Source organism: Polypterus senegalus, chromosome 7 (assembly GCF_016835505.1).
Source record: "Polypterus senegalus isolate Bchr_013 chromosome 7, ASM1683550v1, whole genome shotgun sequence".
Taxonomy (NCBI): Eukaryota; Metazoa; Chordata; class Cladistia; order Polypteriformes; family Polypteridae; genus Polypterus; species Polypterus senegalus.
Genome location: NC_053160.1, coordinates 179,991,784 through 180,013,578, shown reverse-complemented (window position 1 = coordinate 180,013,578; position 21,795 = coordinate 179,991,784). Strand labels below are relative to the sequence as shown.

The 21,795-nt window shown below is 36.1% G+C and overlaps 1 protein-coding gene across 2 annotated transcripts in view; it reads left to right on the top strand.

Moving 5' to 3' along the window:
- smad2 (SMAD family member 2) overlaps positions 1–21,795 on the top strand; it is a 102,466-nt gene that overhangs the window by 62,655 nt on the left and 18,016 nt on the right. The window contains exon 3 of one of the 2 annotated variants that reach the window (XM_039759668.1): positions 20,756–20,845. The exons of the other annotated variant lie outside the window; for it this stretch is intronic. Within the exon in view, the coding sequence (XP_039615602.1) occupies positions 20,756–20,845 (90 nt within the window). The remainder of the gene's footprint in view (positions 1–20,755; positions 20,846–21,795) is intronic. 2 annotated transcript variants of the gene reach the window in all.

The window sequence follows — 21,795 nt, the reverse complement described above, 5'->3', positions numbered from 1 at the left end:
AATTATTGCAGGCATTATGGTGCACATGGTATGATTAATAGCTGTAGTGGTACTGTATTTTTTTTTTTTTTTAATCCCCAAGCCCCCGCGTCCTTTATAAGTATATCGACTTGCCTTTGCGTTTTCAGTGCCTGTGGTTGTTTAGCATCTTTACCGGTGCATGTGCGGCTAATGCATATTTTTGTCTGTCTATTTATTGGGGTGACTAAATTCTGTTTTTCAAATCCGGGGCAGTAATATAAGATACATGCCTTCATATATAATGGACCTGTTTTTTTTTTTGATTATACAATTCAGTCGCTTTAAATGTCTTGATTTATGTTGAATTTCTTAGTAACCTTTTTATGGACTTGCTATTTATATTTCCTATTCCTGTGTCTTGTAGGTCAAACATGTCTGCTCTCCTCGTTGCACATTCAGCTTAATACTAGTTATATCCTAGTCATAAATATGAGTGCTGTTATTGTTGTTAATATTTTACTAATCTGCAGATGTTCTCTTTCATTTTTTGGGCACAGTCATACTTAGAAATTGGTGTTGAATAGTAATGTGGCTCTTCCCAGTCCTCCTAGCTGTCACCTCATCTGAGTCAAACTGCTCTGTGTTGTTTTGTTCAAACAAACCCTACACTGCACAAGAGTTACAATGACCACAAATTTAAAATATAAACACGTCATACAAAATATGTGGGTCTGCATTTTGTTTACACAGAATAAGTAATGAACAAGACAAAATCCTGGGCAATTTTAGGAATTTTGTGCTGTTTTAAGCCAAATTTAAGTGCCTTTTAAAGGCAAAAATGGGAAAGTGATTGGGTGTTGGAGAAAGTGAATGTAAATGGGATGGGACTTGGTCTGGAGCATCCTTAAGTGGGATGAAAATATGACAGGAGCAGTCAGGAGTGGGACTGAAGTACTGTGCAGAACGCTAATTCATATACTGTTGCTTACGCGATGCAGGTGAAACCTTTCTTAAAGATAATGACACCTGAAAGCACAGCCCTTCACAAAATGAGACACACTTTGTGCAGACAATTACTTATTCAAAGAAAGTGAGTGTTCTGCCATTTTACTGTTCATCAGCCTGTCGTACTGTTGGAAATGGTTAGAGTTACCCTGACAGAAAAGGTTTCTTTTGTTGTAAAGCAACATCAGTTTCATGTGCATCAATTGTGTGAGACATATGCAGACTTTTAGATCAGGTACTCTCACTAAGTAGGCCCTTGCGCATGAGTATTAGTGTTTCCTTTTCATTATAATTTTTTACACAGTAATAAATATTTATTGCAATAAATAATGATAGAAATTAACTTTTCGAAATTGCAATTATTCAGGAAAATATTTGGCAAGTTGGGTGACCGGCGAACACAGCATATTTGCTGCAAAAACCGCTTTAGCAGATTTTACTATTCTGGGAATGCATTTCCTTAATCTACACCTCGGGTAAACGTGACCTATACATATATGACTTCACCAAGCAAAACTCTTTTGAACAAAGAAAGGTACAGGTTTGTTTTATCATTTCTCCTGCTAGTAAGGATAACGAGGGAAAAGGTGTAGAAAGTTAGTGTTTGCTTTTTGGGTAAACTTGAAGGTTGTAGTTGGTGGTATTAGTATGATTAGCTGTACTGTGCTGAAAAAGTGCTTCGTATGGCTTATGTTTTTTCACTTTCGTGGACCCAGTTTCATTTTAATTGATAGTTTTCCAATAAATCTGGCATATAGAGTAGCAAATTTCCTCACCATAGAGATATGTAGATCACCATGTAGATATGTAAATGAAAAAGGTATTTTTTTCTGTAACATGAACATTCAAGTACACAGCGCTTGCTTGTTTGTATTCTCTACAGTGATCCAGAATTCTAACATATGGAAGTAACTGGTGGTAAGAAAATGACAGATTGTTTCACAAAGAACGGTCTTTTCAGTTTTTAGTCTGATTGTGATCTCTTGGTACTTTATCAACAGCAGAAGTAGTATGCCTTTTAGTAGCCACCCAGCATAAAACCAAGAGTTGATGCAGCCAGGCGAGGAGAGATGTGGATTTGATATGTTATTGGCACACAAGGGGGAATGTGGAGTTTTGTTATCCTTCTGGACAGTTAGAGGGTGTAGAGTCTATCAAAGACATGGAAAAACTTAAGCCACAGGCATTTGAAAGACATCTACATTTTGATTATCAACTACCTTACTCCCGCAGAGTTTTCAATCTACTCCTGCCAGCAGTTAGTCCTTTTATAAATAGTAGAACAATACTTGTGCATGTTCCTTGCATGTGATAGAAATTTATTTGTATAGAGCATATTATTTTCATCACTAATACAGGGTTGGACAAATAATCCAGATGCCTGGGACTAGTTTTAATTCCAGACAACCAAACTACATACTCGCAAAGCCTGGTAGACTACCAAATGTTTTAGATCTTTGATTTATGCAAATTTTACTAATCAAAAGCAAAGTGACAAAAAACAAATTGACTTAGTTGTTCTTGTATGAACTTGGCTTTGGTGTTGCTTTTAAAGATAGATGCTTGTATCACACTAGATTTCTGTAACCACCATCTAACACCTGCTTTATACCTGTCAGATCTGTGCTAGTTGTGAGAACAGCACAGCAAAAATATTGTCAGACTCTGCCAAAAGCACTAGTTTTTTGCCACATGCTTTGCACAGAATTTTTTTCCCCCAACTACTCACTGATGCAAGCACAGTGCCTTACATCCTAAATGTTGAAATTCGAGGAGAATCTTCTTACCTGGTTGCTTGGAATGCTGATTGAAGGACTGAATATGATGCAACAGGTCATCAAAACACAAGGAAGACATGCAAAAACTATCCAAGTGTATCTGTTTATCATGTACGTCACCCACGCACAAGTATATTATACTCAACCTCTCTTTGCTGCTTTTCATTAATGGGTCTGCATGCACACACTGAATGAAAGGCAAGAAACAACTGTGGTGAAAAAGCATGCCAGTCATTTGCAGTGCTCAGTTGCACAGCCAGGTAGAGTATGCTGTGTGCTGTTTTGAAAACAGAAAACTATGTCCATTTAGTTTTCATCTTCTTTATTAGCTATTGATATACTGAAATGGTGTTGTTGGGTGATGCAATACCATAAATCTTCAGGGTGGATGCTGTTCACTTCATAGCATATGAAATTACCAAATATATTTATAAAACACATTTTAGGGAAATGTACAGTTTTTTTATACAAAAGTAAGTGTTTTGCAATGCACTGTAATTTTATAATAAGTAGCTATATAGCATATGTAGTGTGCCAGTAGGGGGCAGTATCACTCCCTTGAACCCTCAGGTACCACGCCAGACACCAGGTAAAAGTGCTACAATTCTTTGTTTTATTATAAGAATTACGTGCACCAAGCACCCTCCACTCCACACTATTCATTAACCAATATAATAATTATAATAATAATAATCACAATACCAGTCCTCCAACTCCCAGACGCGTTGCCCTCCTACCACCCAGCTCAGCTCCCTATTAGTGGGTGAACAATCCAACAGTCCACACTCCTTATTCCTTCCGGGTCAGGGTAAACAATGCTTTTCCTCACTCCGGAAGCCCGTCGCTCTTCCTGTGACAAACTTCCGGGTCATAGTGCGCAAACGAGTCCACTGGCCTCCCGACAGCGACTCCCAGTGGCCCCCAAGGTATCCAGCAGGGCTGTGCATAAAAACTACATAGGCCATGAGGCCCTGCAGGAATTCGGGGTCCGTGCATGCTCTCGGGAGAGCTCCTCCTGGGGGTGAGGGCCGGAATATGAAACCGGCCATCTATTACAGTAGTTACTTTTTTTTTTTTTTGTAAGTAGCGGGTAATATGATGTTCATCAACACTGTTGATTGGAGTTTTAACTGCTAGAATTAAAAAAAAAAAAAAAAAACTGTTGGTGCTCTAAAACTTTTAAACATCAGTTTGTGTTTGTATGTATAAACATTATAAACACAGTCTCTCTGCCCCCCCACCCCCTAACTAGTAAGTTAAAGCTTATGTATGTTCCTTAAAAGTTGTCAGTTTTTATTCCTTTGAAAAACACTTATACAGCTTGTGCATTGAGACATTGTATCTTGCTAAACGCGCTATTTAGGTGCACTTTTATGCAGAAAGGTCCCAGTGAAATGCATTACCTGATCAGATCCCTTTAAAAAATCTGTTGCTTAAAGTTAAGGTCACAAGATGAAAAAGGCCACACTTGATCGGTTTTCTGTGCATTCCATAATGATTTGAATATCTGCAGAAGAAAGGGAAGAGTGCTTTGGGTATAAGGCAGGCAGGCAGGCAGGCATGCATGCATGTCATGTTCCAGAATTGCCAAACACTATGGATTAAGCTACTCTGCTGTGTTCTGTCTGCAGGCAAGATCTGAGCAGACCGGCAAGACAAATGACCCTCTAAGATCTTGCAACCCTTGAGTGAACACACAACAGTAGGAGCGACATATTAAACTGGTCCATCTAATAGTCCTTCTGGGCCTTAACCTATAGAACACCTTTGGAATGCCTTGGATTTCAGCATCTAGAAATATGCACTCTACCTTTTCAGTTTCTTGCGATTTTGACAGACCTTTCTGCAGCAATAGGATAAGGCCTCGCAACTGCAGAATAGGCTCATTTTGCTGTATGCGCCAGTAGTGGCCACAAGGGGCAGTTGCACAAGAGTTTAACAAACCGCAAGATGGCAGTTAATGATCACAACTGTTAATTTTTCAGTTATTTTTATTTTTGTACTTTTATGTATTTTCTTATTCTAGTTTTTTTTTTTTTTTTAATCAGCATTGAAGATTTTTTTTCTTCCCCTGTATGTTTTTTTTTTTTTTTTCCTGTTTATAAAATTAGGTGTTTGCTTTTTTCTCAGGAAAGTACAAATTGGTATTTGACCGGTTTCCTCTTTCAGTCTGTCATGTTACATCCATTTATTTTAATTCAGGTTTTGAATAATATCTTTACTGAAAAAATTTAAATCCATATTTGAGTCAAATAAGTTATCTTCCACAATATGCTCATCTCCTGGAGAGTTATGGAATAAATTATCTCATTATAGTACACATTGCTGTTAAATTCTATCTATGCATCCCTGAAAAGCTGGTGCTCACACAGAAGCTAGATTCAGCTTGTACTAGTGTGTTGCACGTCCTACTTTTCTCTAAATAAGCAGTCATCTAGGGATTTCACTTCCATGAGCAACTTGTCATCTCTTTGAAGTTTGCATTAGGGATGCAACAATAATCACAAGTATTGAGTTATGCAAGCAACAATTCTGTTGCATATCGTCTTAAAATCAAGGGAGAAATAGAAAAAAAAAAATCACATTCCCTCAGTCATCTTGTATATCGCTTAAACAATCAACCTCAGAAATCTTCAGCTGTTTATTGGCAGACACGACCAACCTTGATGTATAGATATGATTGTAAGTTTGCAGTATAATTTCTGATGAAGTACATCTTTTTTCCTAGTTGTAAATATATGTACTAGCGACTGGGAGCCCGATCAAATCGGGCTACAATTTCTACATTTGTGAAATCAATACTTTCTCTGCAAAGAATTATTTGTTTTTTTAAGTCCTTGAAATGATTTTATTATCATGGCACTGATTTTATGCTTAAAATATACCTTTTCGGCCGATGTAATGAAGAGCTTCCTGTTTAAACGGGGCTGCGAGACGTGAACTCAGCTCTTTGGTGCACCTCATTTGATTTTTTCCGGCAAAAAAATTTCAAAACAAACCGTATTTTACGACTCTAATCAGAGTTGGAGTAATAATTATGTTGGCGTGGCGGATCATGTCCTGCCAGTCCCTGACTGGTGCATGGTTGATTAACGTCAAGCACAATTCGTCCTCAATAATATCTGTGTGATTGCACATGGCAATGCTGTGCCGCTGAGCATTTTCACGCCTCAAGGCACGGGCTGCTCGATTTCTTTCAACCCGTGCTGCATTTACTGCTGCTCGAGCTTCTTCAGTCGCTTGTGAACGGCTGTCACGATTTCCTTCAGCGTTAATAGCATTCTGTAGAGCACGTTCTTCATCTGTCCTTTTGTGTCCGATTTGCACGATTTATTTCAGCGTTAGTAGCATTTGTAGCCGCATAGTGCTCATCCGTTTGTTGTGTACGTCTGGTCGCATTAGCAAGTTTACGTTCCTTGTCAGTCATGTGACTTCGTTTCCTATGCATCCTTTCCGCGGCCGCTGCTCTTCTGGCTGCGTTGTGATCGTCACTCATTTTAGATCCGAGATCGGCTAAAATTTAGTGCCAAATTGCATGGTTCTAACTTGTATTGAGTCGAGATATTGAAGAGGAAACCATACATACAGATAGTATCAAATTATACATAAGGATGTTTTTTTTTTTTTTTTTTTTAAATAAAAATTGAATAAAACCTTATAACAATGATTGGAAGGCTACCAACAAGTAACTGCTGAATTTGTACTATTCATGTGTGTCTATTATAAAAAAAAAAAAATTCCTGGAGCGAAACACTAGGGATACGAGACGTGATCTTCAAGTCAAGATCACGGAAGACACTTAAAAGACCCGCAAGACGAAAGGGATTGGCCACGGAGTGTCTCACGGGGACCTTAAACATGAGACTTTGTGCCAAGAGATTCACCCAGGACCGTCTCACAGGGACGTAGAATATGAGATTCTTGCAAGACACGCTCTACTTAAAACCAATATCAAATAAGACCACGGGCAGCAAAACACTCAGTCGTGCAAAGGCTTTGAGCACAAGCAGATCCAGGGCTCTCCACGCATATAAAGCTTATAAGGACAATATGTTATAAATGAAACGTAGACTAAGTGGAGAAAAGGAACTCAAAAGCGTTGGAGAGAAAAAAAAAGAAAAAGAATAATCTAGGTACAAATTCAGAAGATAAGGAAAGTAATTATCAGCCCGCAACAAGTGGAATTGAAGGATAAAAAGCACGTCCATTCGGGCTCAGAATTAAAAGACAAAGTAGAACTTCATAAAGATGTTCACTAACGTTGGCACTATACACATTCAGAGCAGGTTAGAGATTATGAAAGCAGTGGAATTCGAAAGGCTCAAAAAAAGTTGGCACGATACACGTGTGGAGAAAGTTAAAGAATATGAAAGTAGGAAAATTAGAAAGTATAAAAAAAGAAAGTAAAGATCTCTGTAGCGTAAACAAACGGAAGTTATTACTTGATAAATGGAAAATAATCACCACGGAGCAGGTGTCATTGGAAAAAAATGCAGGACAAAGCGAAGTCAGGAATAAAAGACAGAGTAGAAAACAAAGTAAAACGTCATAAAAAGGGGCAAAACACATGCAGAGCAGGTTAGAGATAGTGAAAAGTGGAATTCAAAAGACAAAAAAAAAAAACGTAGGCGCGAAACACATGCAGAGCAAGGTACAGAATATGAAAGCAGAAAAAAACGACTGTGTCAAAAACAAGAAAGTAAACCTTGTGTTAGTGCAAAGAAAGAGAAATTATTACTCGGAGAAATAAAGAAAAGGCGAATAGAGATCGAGTATATGGACATAGGTGATATGTCAGAAGTATGTAAATATTGTAAGGCTTTGAAGTTAAAGTCAGAGAATTTCAAAAATGGGGTTTACCTCACATGCATTTATTGGTTACTTTGCAAAAAATATTAACTGCTGATGATGTAAATCATTTTGTCTGTGCTGAAATTCCAAACAGAGAAACCTATCCTAAATTATGGTACAAAGTCATTAAACACATGTCTCACTGACCTCATTTAAAAGATTCAGCATATTGGGACTCGAAAGAGTCCAAATATTGTTTTTACAAAAGTTCTGAAATAAAAGTGAAACTAATGAAATAGCAACAATTCAAAGAAAAAAAAATCTTAAGTGTGTATCTGGAAAACCAAAAAGGGGGGTTGCCGAGCAAAGCGAGCAGGGGGCGAAGCCCCCTAGTTTTAGAACTAAATGTGGTGAAAGTTAAAGATACGTTTTACTAAAACAAATTTCAACTTTATGAGCTTCTTTTCAGTGGCAATAGTTTATTTTATTCGCCTTAAACTTGGTGGTTCCATAAACAGTACTTTGAGGAACTTTGACAAAACAGAAAATGATTTGCTTTATTTTGTACCTTTTAATAAATGCCTCAGGCAATGTTTAATGTTAGACAAGGGAGAAATCATATCTTTTAAACATTCTTTTCATATTTGATTACATACAACCATAAAACCTTGACTGAGATTGAAATGTTTTGTCTCTTTTGCTTTACTTTTCTTGCCATAGAATGTTTTATTTAATCATGCACAAATCAATTAGAATAATACAGTATGTTTCAAGTTCTGTCCATTCTGTTAAATGAAAACTCTTAACATTGAACTTTAAAGGATCTGTGTGTGTTTTTGCTATTGTGCCTTTTAATTTATTAATAAAAACTGTTTGAATGTAAAAAGCTGGAGTGCTATGTTTGTAACACCTGCTTTACACAGTTAATGGGAGATTTGTTTGCCACTCTCATTAAAGTAGTTGATTTCTCTAAGAAAAATTAAAGTATCACTTAACTGTACTATAAGGTGTATATTGTTTTTTCTTCACGTTCCAGTGCTGTGCTAGTCATCAGTGATTTCTGATTTCATATGTATAATAGGGAATAGCTGTACTCTTAATCAAAATCCTGCTTTCTTTGTATGACCTGCATCCCCAAGTTTATCCCATCCCAAGTTCAAAAAGTTCATAGTAGTAGTTGTAACTAAAGTCACATATACAAGCTGTTCGAGAGAAGATCAATACATTATCAATATCTCACAAACAAAATATTATACTTTTTATCCCTTTTTATTCAGTTATCTGAATTAGATGATATCAGGCACTGATGTATCATGACATTAAGTCTTTTACCAGTGTATCAGTAGAACAGGTTTGGTTTGAAAACTCACTCCCCTTGACTGATATACACAGTAACAGTAATGCATTGAACATCAACAGTGTACTTTATGTGTTAAAAAACTACCAGGGATTTGAAACTCTACACTCTGTATTCATTGTCCCTGGAATTCACAAGGATACCTTTTATCGAAGATTAATAAAATCATTCCATTTATTTACTATTACAGTTTATGTTCAATTTTTTCTGTTTAAAATGCCATATTCCATGATTTTTTTTTTCTTATCCCCACTGTGCTCACAGTCTGCTAAGATGACCACTGCACAACAGGAGGTTTTCACCCAGTAGCTAAAATCATAATGATTTTAGCTTTTAAATAGCTGCAGTAGTTGCTTAGCAGAGCTCTTACATTGAGTTTTCAGATAAACATTAATTTACCACTTTCTTCCCCTATCATAGAGACATACAAGTCTGAACCCCCAGTCTGTCGGCTTTCAGAGTTGCAGAGGTTTTTGTCTTTCCTAGGCATATAGATTTGCATCTGTAAGTTACATCAACTTCAGAAAGTTTTGACAATAACTGCATTTCATCCTGTGCTTGTCTGTTTGACAGCATATTTTCACATCATAGTCAAAGGCAGGTATTTGTCCAATAAAACATATTACTCTGGAATTAACTTTTTATGCAGATAATGAGTCTTTCCATGGTTCTTCGCTTGCTGTGAGTTTAGTTGTAGGTGTCAAAAAAGTGGGGATTTCTTTGTACATCAAATAACATCCTTACACATTATTACATTGCAGAGAAGCTTTATTTTTACATACGGCTGTAATGAAAAATATATTTTGTTGTGTGTTTTTAATCACGCCCTCTCTGTGTTACATTTTCCTTCCTGAACCTTTTATAAGCCGTGAGAAAAGCTTCAAACCAGTTATGTGACTTGTCTGCCTGTGCATCTTGAGGCGTTTAATGTTTGTACAGGCAAACAGCTTCAAAACTGAAACGGAAAGCTCAGGTTCTCTCCTTTACTCATACAATTGACCTCTTAATTATGTTGTTGTTTTTTCTTTCTTGGTGAGAAGATGATTACAAGTAAATTTTGTCTTTCATTATTTTATGTTTATGACCATCAAAGTAATACCGTGAATGGAACATATAATGGACTGTCCCTCTGCCACGGGTGGTTTCTGCCTTTTGCTCAGTGCTGCTGGGCTGTAGGCTCTGTTTACCTGTTTTGCTGAAGCAACTTTCACAGTGCATAGAGTTCATTCTAATTCAGAGAAGTTATTCTAAGTTAATTATTAGAATTTAACTTGTTTTCAGCATGCAATCTTGCATTGCGTTTTCACCTTTTATCATATTGAGTAAGAAATATTATGTTCTACTATGATTGGTCATGTTTATTTATGAACAAGTATTATTTTACTACTATTTAAAAAGTCAATCTAAATGGCACCTATTATTGGCTAACTAAAAAGATTACAATATGCAAGCTTTCAAGGCAACTCGGGCTCCTTCTTCAGGCAAGATTTCATCATATTTCTATTGCTTTGCTTTCTTTACTACAGTCTGTCATTTATGGACTAGAATTATTGAGACTTGTTTCATGAGGAAAAAAAGAGGCATCTCCTCATTTTAGAAAGAGGAAGAAACTTCATGCCACCTTTCAGTGTGGTGGAACTGATTTCTAAAGACCATTACAGTTTTTGCAAGTGGTGTTATCTGTTATTTAACTTGTTATATGCTAAATGAAAACATTTCATGAGAAAACATCATACATTTAACATCTTTCCTTCTTTTTTTTTTTAATTTGTATATACTTCCTAAGAAAAGTATTACTTAAACACACTGCAGATTGGCACAATACAGTAGATTCAGAAAGTATTCATTACTCTTTACTTTTTTTACATTTTGCTTTGTTGCAGCCTTTTATTGTAATCCTTTAAATTAATTTTCCGTCATAGCAAGCAACACTGAATACTGTCAAATGATAAAGAAATAACTGGATTTTAGAAACGTTTGCAAAATTATTAAAAATTATAACGCTGACACAAGTATTCAGACCCTTTGCTATGACACTTGAAATATGGTTCACTGATAGTTTAGGTTGAATTCCTTTTACAAACAGGTCTCTGTGTGAATTTGAGTTTGTGTCTGTGCATCAGTGGGCACTGTGATGGACTGATTCCCTGTCCAGGACTGTTTCTTGCTTTGTTCCTAGTGCTCCTGAGATTGGCCTTGGCCTATAGAATTATTTTCTGTAACACATAACAGTACAGGCCAAAAGTTTGGACTCACCTCCTCATTCAATGTGTTTTCTTTATTTTCATGACCCTTTACAGCACTCCATCACTCTCCTTCTTGGTCAAATAGCCCTTACACAGCCTGGAGGTATGTTTGGGGTCATTGTCCTGTTGAAAAATAAATGATCGTCCAACTAACCTGACTTCTGCACAACACAACTGCTGGTCCCAACCCCATTGATAAAGCAAGACATTCCACTAAATAACCCTGATAAGGCACACCTGTGAAGTGAAAACCATTTCAGGTGACTACCTGTTGAAGCTCATCAAGAGAATGCCAAGAGTGTGCAAAGCAGTAATCAGAGTTTTGAAGAAACTAGAATATAAAACCTGTTTTCAGTTATTTCACCTTTTTTTGTTAAGTACATAACTCCACATGTGTTCATTCATAGTTTTGATGCCTTCAGTGAGAATCTACCAATGTAAATGGTCATGAAAATAAAGAAAACACATTGAATGAGGAGGTGTGTCCAAACTTTTGTCCTGTACTGTAAATTAAAAAAAAAAAAAACACTCTTAATAAAAATTTGACTTCACTAAAATAACTAAAAGGTCTGCTGCCTGACATTGGTCTCTTGCATGAAAAGCAGCAGCAGTATATTTAAGACATCATCCCCATGGTGATGAATGAATTGATTGATATAGTTGATCTATACACTTGGGGACTTCATTAATTGTTTTAAAGGTTTTTTCTGTTGTCAATTAAATATTTTTGCAGCAATTAGTCATATCCAGAAGTAACACTATAAAATAGAATTTAGTGAAATGTGTTAATAGAATACATAAAAATAAATGCCTTGTAATAGTATTTTACAATGTATTGTAATTAAAAACTCCACTTAGGCATTTGAGGCTTAAAAACTTTTATAGATGCCTGATCCAAATTCATAAAAGTAATATAAAAATGGCTTTTTTTGTTATTGTTAGTTGTTGGTTGTGGATGGTTTATTTGTAATTTTAGTTCATGTTTACTAAATATTCTTTAAAGAAGTACCTAATGTAGCTGTAAAATTTGTCAGAATCCAAAGCTAAAATTGTTTACTACAACACATCATGATGGATAGCTGATTATTGTGGTGCTTCATCAATAAACTATAGTGTCAAAGAAATATTGAATCATCATAATCTGTAGATAGTGCAGCCGTGAGGTTGTTTTTAGTGTGATTGTACATGTAAAGTGCTTGTTTTATTCACTGTATAAATGGCCAGCATAGCTGCATTTGGGGAGCTTGTTTCCTCTTTCGTGTATTTTAGATAAACGACTTTTTTGTGTGTTTTAAAGTTTTTATAGTTATGAATATAATTCCATGTATCATGTACAGATTCTAGCAGCAGGAGGAGTGAGTTGTTGTGGCAGAAGTCCAGCTGTGTGCCTTCTGTTCATGTTTTAATAAGCTGTCCAGTTCACCTTTCAGACTAGTAAAAGAGATAAATATACAAGTTGAAATAAACCTTTTTTATGTTAAATGTAAAACAGTAAATTACTTGGTAGTTGAAGATGTTCATCCCAAAGTAAACATTCTGCATGATTTCAAAAATTCGCAAATGCTTTTTAATTGGAAGGATTTAAGATTTCTGATTTTTTTTTTAAATTTGTTTATTTTAATCCATCAATCCATCTACCTGCAAATTGTATACTGTTCACAGCATCCAAACTTAATGCTTTAGGATCTAGTCTGTATTAGGGAAGAAATGGAAAGGTTGGATTCTGTATTCAGTGTCTCTGAGTTAAACACCAGTTCCATTTTTCAGAGGTGCCCAGATGGCAGTGAAGTTTTTCCTGTTGACAAATTATTTGCTTTCTCTGTTGTACTACTTATTTCACAATGCATCACCAAGGAGGAAGAAGTTGACTTCTGTTAAAAATTCATTTTAGTTTCACACACCAGGAAATGTTTTGGGTTTGCTTTATTTTCTTCAGTAAATACTTATAAGTATGTTGGGAGTGGGGAAAATTGTGCTTGTTGTTATGATGGATTAAGTGGGTGGAGAGGGTACACATTGTCTGTTTAAAATCTTTACAACCTAGAACTGTTGTCTTTTTTTCTTTTCTCCATTTGCAAGGTAGGTTGTTTTTGCAAGTACTGCACATATCATAAATAAAAGTGGGAGAATACTATCTGTCGTGGCCCCTTGTTTTCATAGACCACCTGAACTTTATGACTTTGTTTAGTGCATGGATGTGGATTGTACCTGGGTGATGATTTGTGCTGTGATAGGGTGGATTGTTTGGAGGTTCTGCTTAGTAAGTACTTTATCAACCTTCTGGTAGAGAACCAGTTATATTAATATGACAATTTACCAATCAACATTATTATTTTCAGGAAATGGGACATGAAAGTAGTAGTCTGATCACTTGCCACTTTGCAAAATTTTGTGGAAAGAATTTGTCAGTGTACGCAGTCATCATGTTCAGCACTAACTTCCTGCACCAACTTAGTAATGAGATACTGCAGTTTCCTGATTACACAATTTGCCAGTGTGTAGAGTCTTCCTCTAAAGATTACTTCCTTGTTTGCTCATCCTCCTCTATTTTAAAATTTCTCATCCATTTACTAAGTTATTTTCTTAATGACTTGATCTTAATTAACTGCTGCATCGTTTCCAGTCAGTCCATGCAAAAATGTGTTATAATCTGAAATTGTCAATCCTTTCTTTCGATTTATTGGCAGCATTAAATTAAGTATCAGAGTATAATAAAGAAAAACAAAAGCAATGCAGAATAAATAGCACAAGCAATGAGCAGCGTTTTATTACCAAAGCTGTGAAGACTGCATGCTTTATATAAACAAAGTGGAATCTGCACTAAAAGTCTGCTTATTTTAAATATAACTCATTCCAAAAGCATGAGATGTATATGGAAATTTGGTTTTCCTTTTTCACAAAGAAAACAGTTAAACGTGTAAATAAACTGTTCACTTGCCCTGCCGGTCAAAGGTTTAAGAACACCTCAGTTTTTTTCAGTTTTTATGGAAATGCACACAATTTTAAGGTCTTTGATTCATGAAATCAAGGCATAAAACAAATAAACAATGGCAAATAAAAAATAAGTCAAGGTGTCATTAAATGTACAAAATTGCATTAAAATTTTTGATTCATCAAAGTAGCCACTTTTTCTGATATAGCAGCCAAACTGTGGTAACCCTTTTGTTTCAGAATACCAGCCAACTGTCATCAACTGTGCCTTCAGCAAAAGAACCCCAGACCACCATCACACTTCCTCCTCCTTGTTTGACTGTGTCACACACTGAGGAACCATCCTTTCGCCAACTCAACGTCATAACAAACACCCTGTGTGATGAACCAAAGGTTTCAAATTTTGATTCATCGGTCCATAAGAGTTTCTTCCAGTCTACAGTACTTCACAGCTGGTATTTGGCCCCACTTTGTCCTTTAAGGATTGTCTTTCTTACTGCCACCCACCCTGTCAAACCTGCAGGACAAAGTCTCCTCTTCACGGTACAAACAAACTGAGGCTTGCTTATTTTGACCTGCACTGTTAAGCTGTGCTTGAAGCCGTTGTGCTTTGATGCACTGATCACGCAAGCTTGTGACCCTAATAAACTTGTCTTCTGATTGGGTTGTGACTTTGGGTCTTCAAGATCGCTTCCTATCAGAGTTTCTTAGTCTCCAGTTCCTTCTGGATTGTGCAGGGCACCAATGTATTCACCAACACTTTGATTTTTACTTGCAGTTTCTCTAAATAAAAGACCTTCACTTCTAAGGGTAGTAATGCACTGTCTCATTTCATTTGTTAATTGCAGTTGTCTTGCATTTATCAGTGTAATTTAGAACTTTCTATCGTGTAGTATTGCCCAAGTAGTACTTCAGAGAGTGTTGTAGCGCAGACTGTTCCACCTCTGCTTTAAGACGGACAGAGGGGTTTTTAAATAAAGAGAAGTTGGGATACCTGTGTAAAATGTTTGCTGCAACTTGCAAGACTTAATTTGCTTTAATTGCTGCAGACCGTCTGTAGGTTTTGTGATCTATCTCTATTCTTCTGCCTGAAGAAGGCAAATTTGTAATATTCTGAAATGTTCTTTTCTTCAGTTTTTGCTAACCTCAACTTTGAACCCCTGGCAGTTTACTTCTTACCTTTTTACCATTTTAGGTCATTTTATTGCAATTTCAGCTGATTAAATTTGAAGAAAAACTGGACAACCTGAGGTGTTCTGAAACTTTTGACCAGTAGTGTATCTGTCCTTTTCATCAATGTCATTCTTAAGATCAGTTTTGTCATTGACTCTACTAATTAAGTTATTTGAGAAAGCAAACATAAAATAGTTGTTTTGAAAAATGACCTCTCATGGATAAGTGCACTATGTAGGTTTCCCTCACACTCTGTCTTAAAATTACTTTTTAATCACAATATGTTCTACAGTTGACGTGATCGTTCATGACGGGTCACAACCATCTGTAACACAATCATGTGGCTATTTTATTAACAGATATTGTGAAGAAAATCAGAATAAAATATTAACTCTTAAGTCCTCTAGCTTGGGTTACACCAGAAGGTGAGGATAGGTAAAGTAAATATACTCAGCAAAAAAAGAAACGTCCTCTGACTTTCAACTGTTTTTACTTTCAGTAAACTTAATGTGTAAATATTTCTATGAACACTAAAAGAGTCAACACCATAAGACATCAACTAAAAATGTTTCACAATGTGTCCCTGAATGAAGGGAGGCTCAAATTCAAAAGTACCAGACAGTATCTGGTGTGGCCACCAGCTGCTTGAAGTACTGCAGTGCATCTCCTCCTCATGGACTGGACCAGATTTGTCAGTTCTTGCTGTGAGATGTTACCCTACTCTTCCACCAAAGCACCTGCAAGTTCCTGGACATTTCTGGGGGGAATGGCCCTAGCCCTCACCCTGCGATCCAACAGGTCCCAGACGTGCTCAATTCCTTCGACGATAAACACGAATCCATCCATCACCCCTGGTGAGACAAAACCGTGACTCATCAGTGAAGAGCACTTTTTGCCACTCCTGTCTGGTCCAGCGAAGGTGGGTTTGTGCCCATAGGCGGCGTTGTTGCTGGTGGTGTCTGGTAAGGACCTGCCTTACAACAGGCCTACAAGACCTCAGTCCAGCCTCTCTCAGCCTATTGCGGACAGTCTGAGCACTGATGGAGGGATTGTGTGTTCCTGGTGTGACTCGGGCAGTTGTTGTGGCCATCCTGTACCTGTCACGCAGGTGTGATATTTGGATGTACCGATCCTGTGCAGGTGTTGTTACACGTGGTCTTCCACTGCGAGGATGATCAGCTGTCCTTCCTGTCTCCCTGTAGCGCTGTCTTAGGCGTCTCACAGTGCGGACATGGCAATTTATTGCCCTAGCCACATCAGCAGTCCTCATGCCTCCCTGCAGCATGCCTAATGCACGTTCACGCAGATGAGCAGGGACCCTGGGCATCTTTCTTTGGGTGTTTTTCACAGTCGGTAGACAAGTCTCTTTAGTGTCCTGCGTTTTTAGAACTGTGACCTTAAATGCCTACTTTCTGTAAGCTGTCAAGGTCTTAACGACCATTCCACAGGTGCATGTTAATTCATTGATTATGGTTAATTGAACATGCATGGAAAACATTGTTTAAACCCTTTACAATGAAGATCTGTAAAGTTATTTGGATTTTAAAACATTATTGTTGAAATACACAGTCCTGAAAAAGGGACGTTTCTTTTTTTGCTGAGTATATTACCAGGGGACATTTAAAATTTTTGTCCTTTCTGAATAACTGTTGTCAGCAGATTTTTTTTTATAGACTCCATGTTCACATCTCAGTAAAGATTATGGAACGTTCTACCTTCTGTAGAAATTCTGTCAAAAGTAAGCCAACGTTAAATGTTGGTATACAGTAGTTCCATCATTTGAATAATTCATGTAACAATAAAATTATAGAGGTCCTCCAGTAATAGTTAATTTTACCCAGTTCCTGAAATACAAGATACAAAAAAGAACTGCTGGTACTCGTTGTGCATCCTGAATGACGAGGTGATGGTGGGATTGTGACCAAGCTGCAGGGAGTTTGTGGGGTGTTCCTTCAGAGGGTTCCATATTGTGATATGTACAATTTACTGTATATGAAGTAGTAGTATGTCCCGATTGTAGGTGCCAAAGAACATATATTTGTTATAATACATATAGGGCTGCTATTGCTGATGTGGTCTGAACTGATTGTGTGTATTGATACGCCAATAAGGCAAGAAAAAGAAAATGCCGATAGAGTTCCTGTGTGTACTGGCACTTAATTTACCCAAACCCCCGACCGGTATAAAACTAATCTCATCTGAATATGTCATTAGGTTGAATATTTTCCTAAACCCCATAGAAAAATTAAGCAATCTGAACTGAATAATTTCGTTATTTGCACACAATGTGCACAAACGGTCCGTGTACTTTTTGGTATTTGATATTTCATTTTAGAAGCAAAAATGAAAGGAATTTTCAGTTATTGATTTTTGATTCAAGAATAAAGTGAGGGAAAATAAGGTACTTTTTAATTCTATGGTAACAAAGAACAGTCATAAACTTAAAATTACATATACTTTTCTGAATTGATTTGTGATTCAAATAATGAGGTGTAATAGCTCAAAAACAACAAAACAGATTTTTGTTGTCTGAAACTGGAAGTATTTCTTCTTCTGTGCGATTTCTGACGACACGTGCGAACAGTCCTACTCACAACACATCGATTGACGGCCTTGAAGTTACACTGGCATCAGCATAGGATGGACCATTACGTTGTTTTTTGGAACAGTAAAAGAGTGACACTCCAGGACGAGGACTTGACTTTAGAAAATCTGAGTCACATCTTTCAGGTAAAAATACAAGCTTTGCAAACTTTGCTTAATTGATGTAGCTACAAAATAAAGGGCATTTTCTCGTTCTCGTTTCTTGCATTTTTCTTTTCTGATGCGCGAAAGAACAAAAGGAAAAAAGTGTTTATTTGGCGTTTTTCATTTTTCCCCTTTAAGTTGAAAATCAAATAAGTGTCTCTCTTTTTTCCCTTTTAAACGAAATTTCAAATACCAAAAAGTACACGGACCACAAACAGTGCAATTTAAAAAAATATCAATTTTCTTTTCTGTAAATTTAGGATGTGGCATCCTGTAACACTGAACTATCTCACTAATTTGGAGCCTTCGTACAAAATGATTGAAGATTATGTTACACTGTACACATTACTTGGGATAGGTTCCTGGTATCACCAAGTCCCTGCCATATCTGTCAGATCTTAAATTACCTTTTGATAAAGACCTGAAAAATTTTACATTTCAAAATCCAGAAGGAAGTATATGTGCAGAAATTGCCATTTTGTACAAACTCTTTTGAAGACCTAGTTCAGCTGTCGCTAGCACAGATGGTCCTAGACCAGACTTGACATACCTTCTTTTTCAAGATGTGTTATCCAGTGGAGATGGATTCATTTGCGAAAAAATTAAGGGGAGTTTTAATGCGTCTTCCTTTTCATTTGTTTTGTAGTTTAACATTGGCTTGAAAAATTAAGAGGCTGTCTCAAATTGCCAGCCTTGCATACAAGGCACAACTGTAAACCTACTTTTGCCCACCCCTATAGAGATCCATTCATGTTTCTTGCCTGCTTATCTAGGGCAGGGTCATGTGCCTGTGTAAAATATAAAAAAGAATAAATCTCAACATATGTCAGATACTAAGTTACATTGAAAATGTACAGATAAAGTTGCTAGCCTGTTAGCAATTGCTTAAATGGTCTAAATGCATCTCCTTGAAGTTGTTAGAAATACTGTAGGTATCAGATTTCTTTGTTTTAGAGTACACTTTTGCACACTAAAGTAGTACAGTTTCTTATTTCACCTTTCATCTGTTTCATGTGCAAAATCCTTCACACCACATTGTTGCCTTATCTGCGAGCTCCAGAACCACACTGCTGCTGTACGGTTTTTTTTTTTTCTCTTTCTTCTTATTCATTGCATAGTGCATATTAGGTAAAGCTAGGGTATGGGGAAATCTGCACAAAAAAAAAATCATTTTTGGTAGTACTTGAAGAATTAACAGTGCATTCTCAGTTTTGGTGTCCAGTTATTGTAATTCTGATCAGTTTTATAAAGAATATCTTTGTAATTGTGATGTCTCATCAGTAAACCAGAAACCTAACTTTATAGTCAGTCAAAGGCAAAAAAAAATAATAATAAAATAAACAGGAAGAGTTTGTTAAAACCCAAATTCATTGCCAGTTGTTCTGAAATGCAAGGAAGGCTTTACAAATGATGCCACAATTATGACTGAGGGTGTTTTTTTTTTTCATTCTAACTCATTACCACCACCTCCTTTCACCCCTTAAAAATATTTATTCTTAAATTTGAAGCTTTCAGTTTCCCACAGCTACTTAGTGATGCCAAGTGTACATTCTCAGATCTACTATTAGCATTCTTTTTAGTGCAGTGGGTGGTAGAATTGAGCCTTTCACAGTTGCCAAAATCTTGAGTGAAGCTTTCTGTTCATGTAAGCATAAAAACAAGGCATTGTTCAATGTCAGTATTTCAGATGCTTCGCACAGAGATAGTTTCTTTCCATTTAGTTTGAATGATCTTTGTCATCATTTAATGGAGTAAAGCATGAGTATCAAAGTAAATAACTTGTATTGTAAAGGTGGAGCTCTGTATTGGTGATAGAACAGTAAAGTTTTATTTTCCAGTAACAAATTAATATTCAGTCAGTGTCTGTCGTATATTTATCTTTGTCAAGTCTTGTATGTTTATTTTAGTTGGGGTCGTGAAACTTTTCTTGCAGTACCTTGAGGGTTTAATTTAGAAATTAAATTAACACTCTGTACTGTAAATTTTAAAAAAAGATATTAAGTGGCTTAAAAAGATAAATGGATGAATTTGTAAAAGGAAGGAAAGTCAGGTTGTCATGCATTTTTTTTATATTGAACAGGCTAATCTAGTTATACTTAAAAACCGTATCTAAATATGCACATCTTGTTTTCCCACTTCATGTATTACCTTTTAAAATAATTCTTTGGCAGCCAACCTCCATGCATATATTCATTTTTTAAAGATGTAGGCGGTATTTTCTTTTAATATTATGTTTTTTCCCCCCCTCCATCACCAAACTGGCTGTTTTAAATGAGTAGTGTTTATCTAGTTGTTCTTTTTTTTTTTTTTTCATCCAAGTCAACACACATTAGAATAACTTTTGAAAGAATTTGAAGAAGAAACATATTTCACCAGTAGTAGGTTTTAATTCAGTTCTCGTATTTAAAAAAAAAAATATATATATAAGGTTGGAAATTCATATTTAATGCAGCTAACTGTTAAACTCTAAAACATCTTAAGTTTTACTGTTTTTACTTTTTTCTTGTCCGTGTTCCTCCCTCCACTCCCTACACCTTCTTTTTTTTTTTTTTCATTCCATTCTGTAGCCCTCTTTTATGTGATCTCGTAATTTAAATGAGGAGGAATTCTACTTTTTGTTGGCTGCTATTACTTGTCACATAAAAGAGACTAATTTGTCTGTTCCCATGTCTTATTTTCACCATGATATTTTTTGAATGAACCATGCCCCATGTTTACATCAATTTTTTTTTTTTTGTTTTGTTTCTTTTGATTTCTGTACACAGCAATTGCTCTGAAATTTGGGGACTGAGTACACCAAATACGATAGATCAGTGGGATACAACAGGCCTTTACAGCTATCCTGACCAAACCAGGTGAATATACTAAACTATGTCGCAAATAAACAAGATTAGTGTAACTTTTTCTGAGTTTAAAATTGTTTCAGTTAGGGAAGTTAAAACATGAGTAACTGGGAACAGTCTTTAGAGCTACAAAGGATCCAAAACATTGATATGCATATTATTCCTGAAAGAGATTAGTTTAACAAAATTGTTTTGGGCCATGACAGAGAGAACCTTCTCCTGCATGAAGTAAGGAAGCATTTTTAGATGGCAGTTTTGCTGATACATTATTTAAAATATATATATATATTTTCTTTTTAGTGTGTACTGTTTTAAAATTTGTTCAGAATTGTACAGTAGGTAGAATGTGTTCTTAAGTGCACAACATACTGTGTAATTAGCAAGTAATTTAATTAGATGAATTCTGAATCTGCTACCAAAAAGTGGGAGCCAGGAAAAGTATAGACACTCAAAGATGCCCACATAAGGAATCATTGGTGGTGCCGTATTTTCATCAGAAGATGGGTGTTATTTTCTACATCCCCTTTTTGTTTTACAGTCATTCATATCCTCCACCTTTTTCAACAAGTTGTTGATTGGCTCTTAATTAATCACCTGAGAAATACAGTTCAAAATACAGCAATACAAGTGCACATTACTTGTAGTCCATCAGAAATAGAAGAATTTAGTTCATTCAAGTGTTCTTTAATGTTAACCATTCAATACATATTGTCTAACATATACAATATTAGTGCCTCTCTTAAGTTGTCGTATTAATTCTTTTGGAAAGCCAGAAGATCATATTCTTCATTTTACAAATAAGCACATTATGGTAAATTCATTTTTCAGTAACTATAAATTTTATCCAAATTAAAGGTGCTGTTAAACATATATGGACAGCCGTGTGAATGGTTGATAATGTAAATTGCACTTGCTTTGCGGCTATTTTAGGTACTCATGCCTTGATTATTTTCATTTTTTGT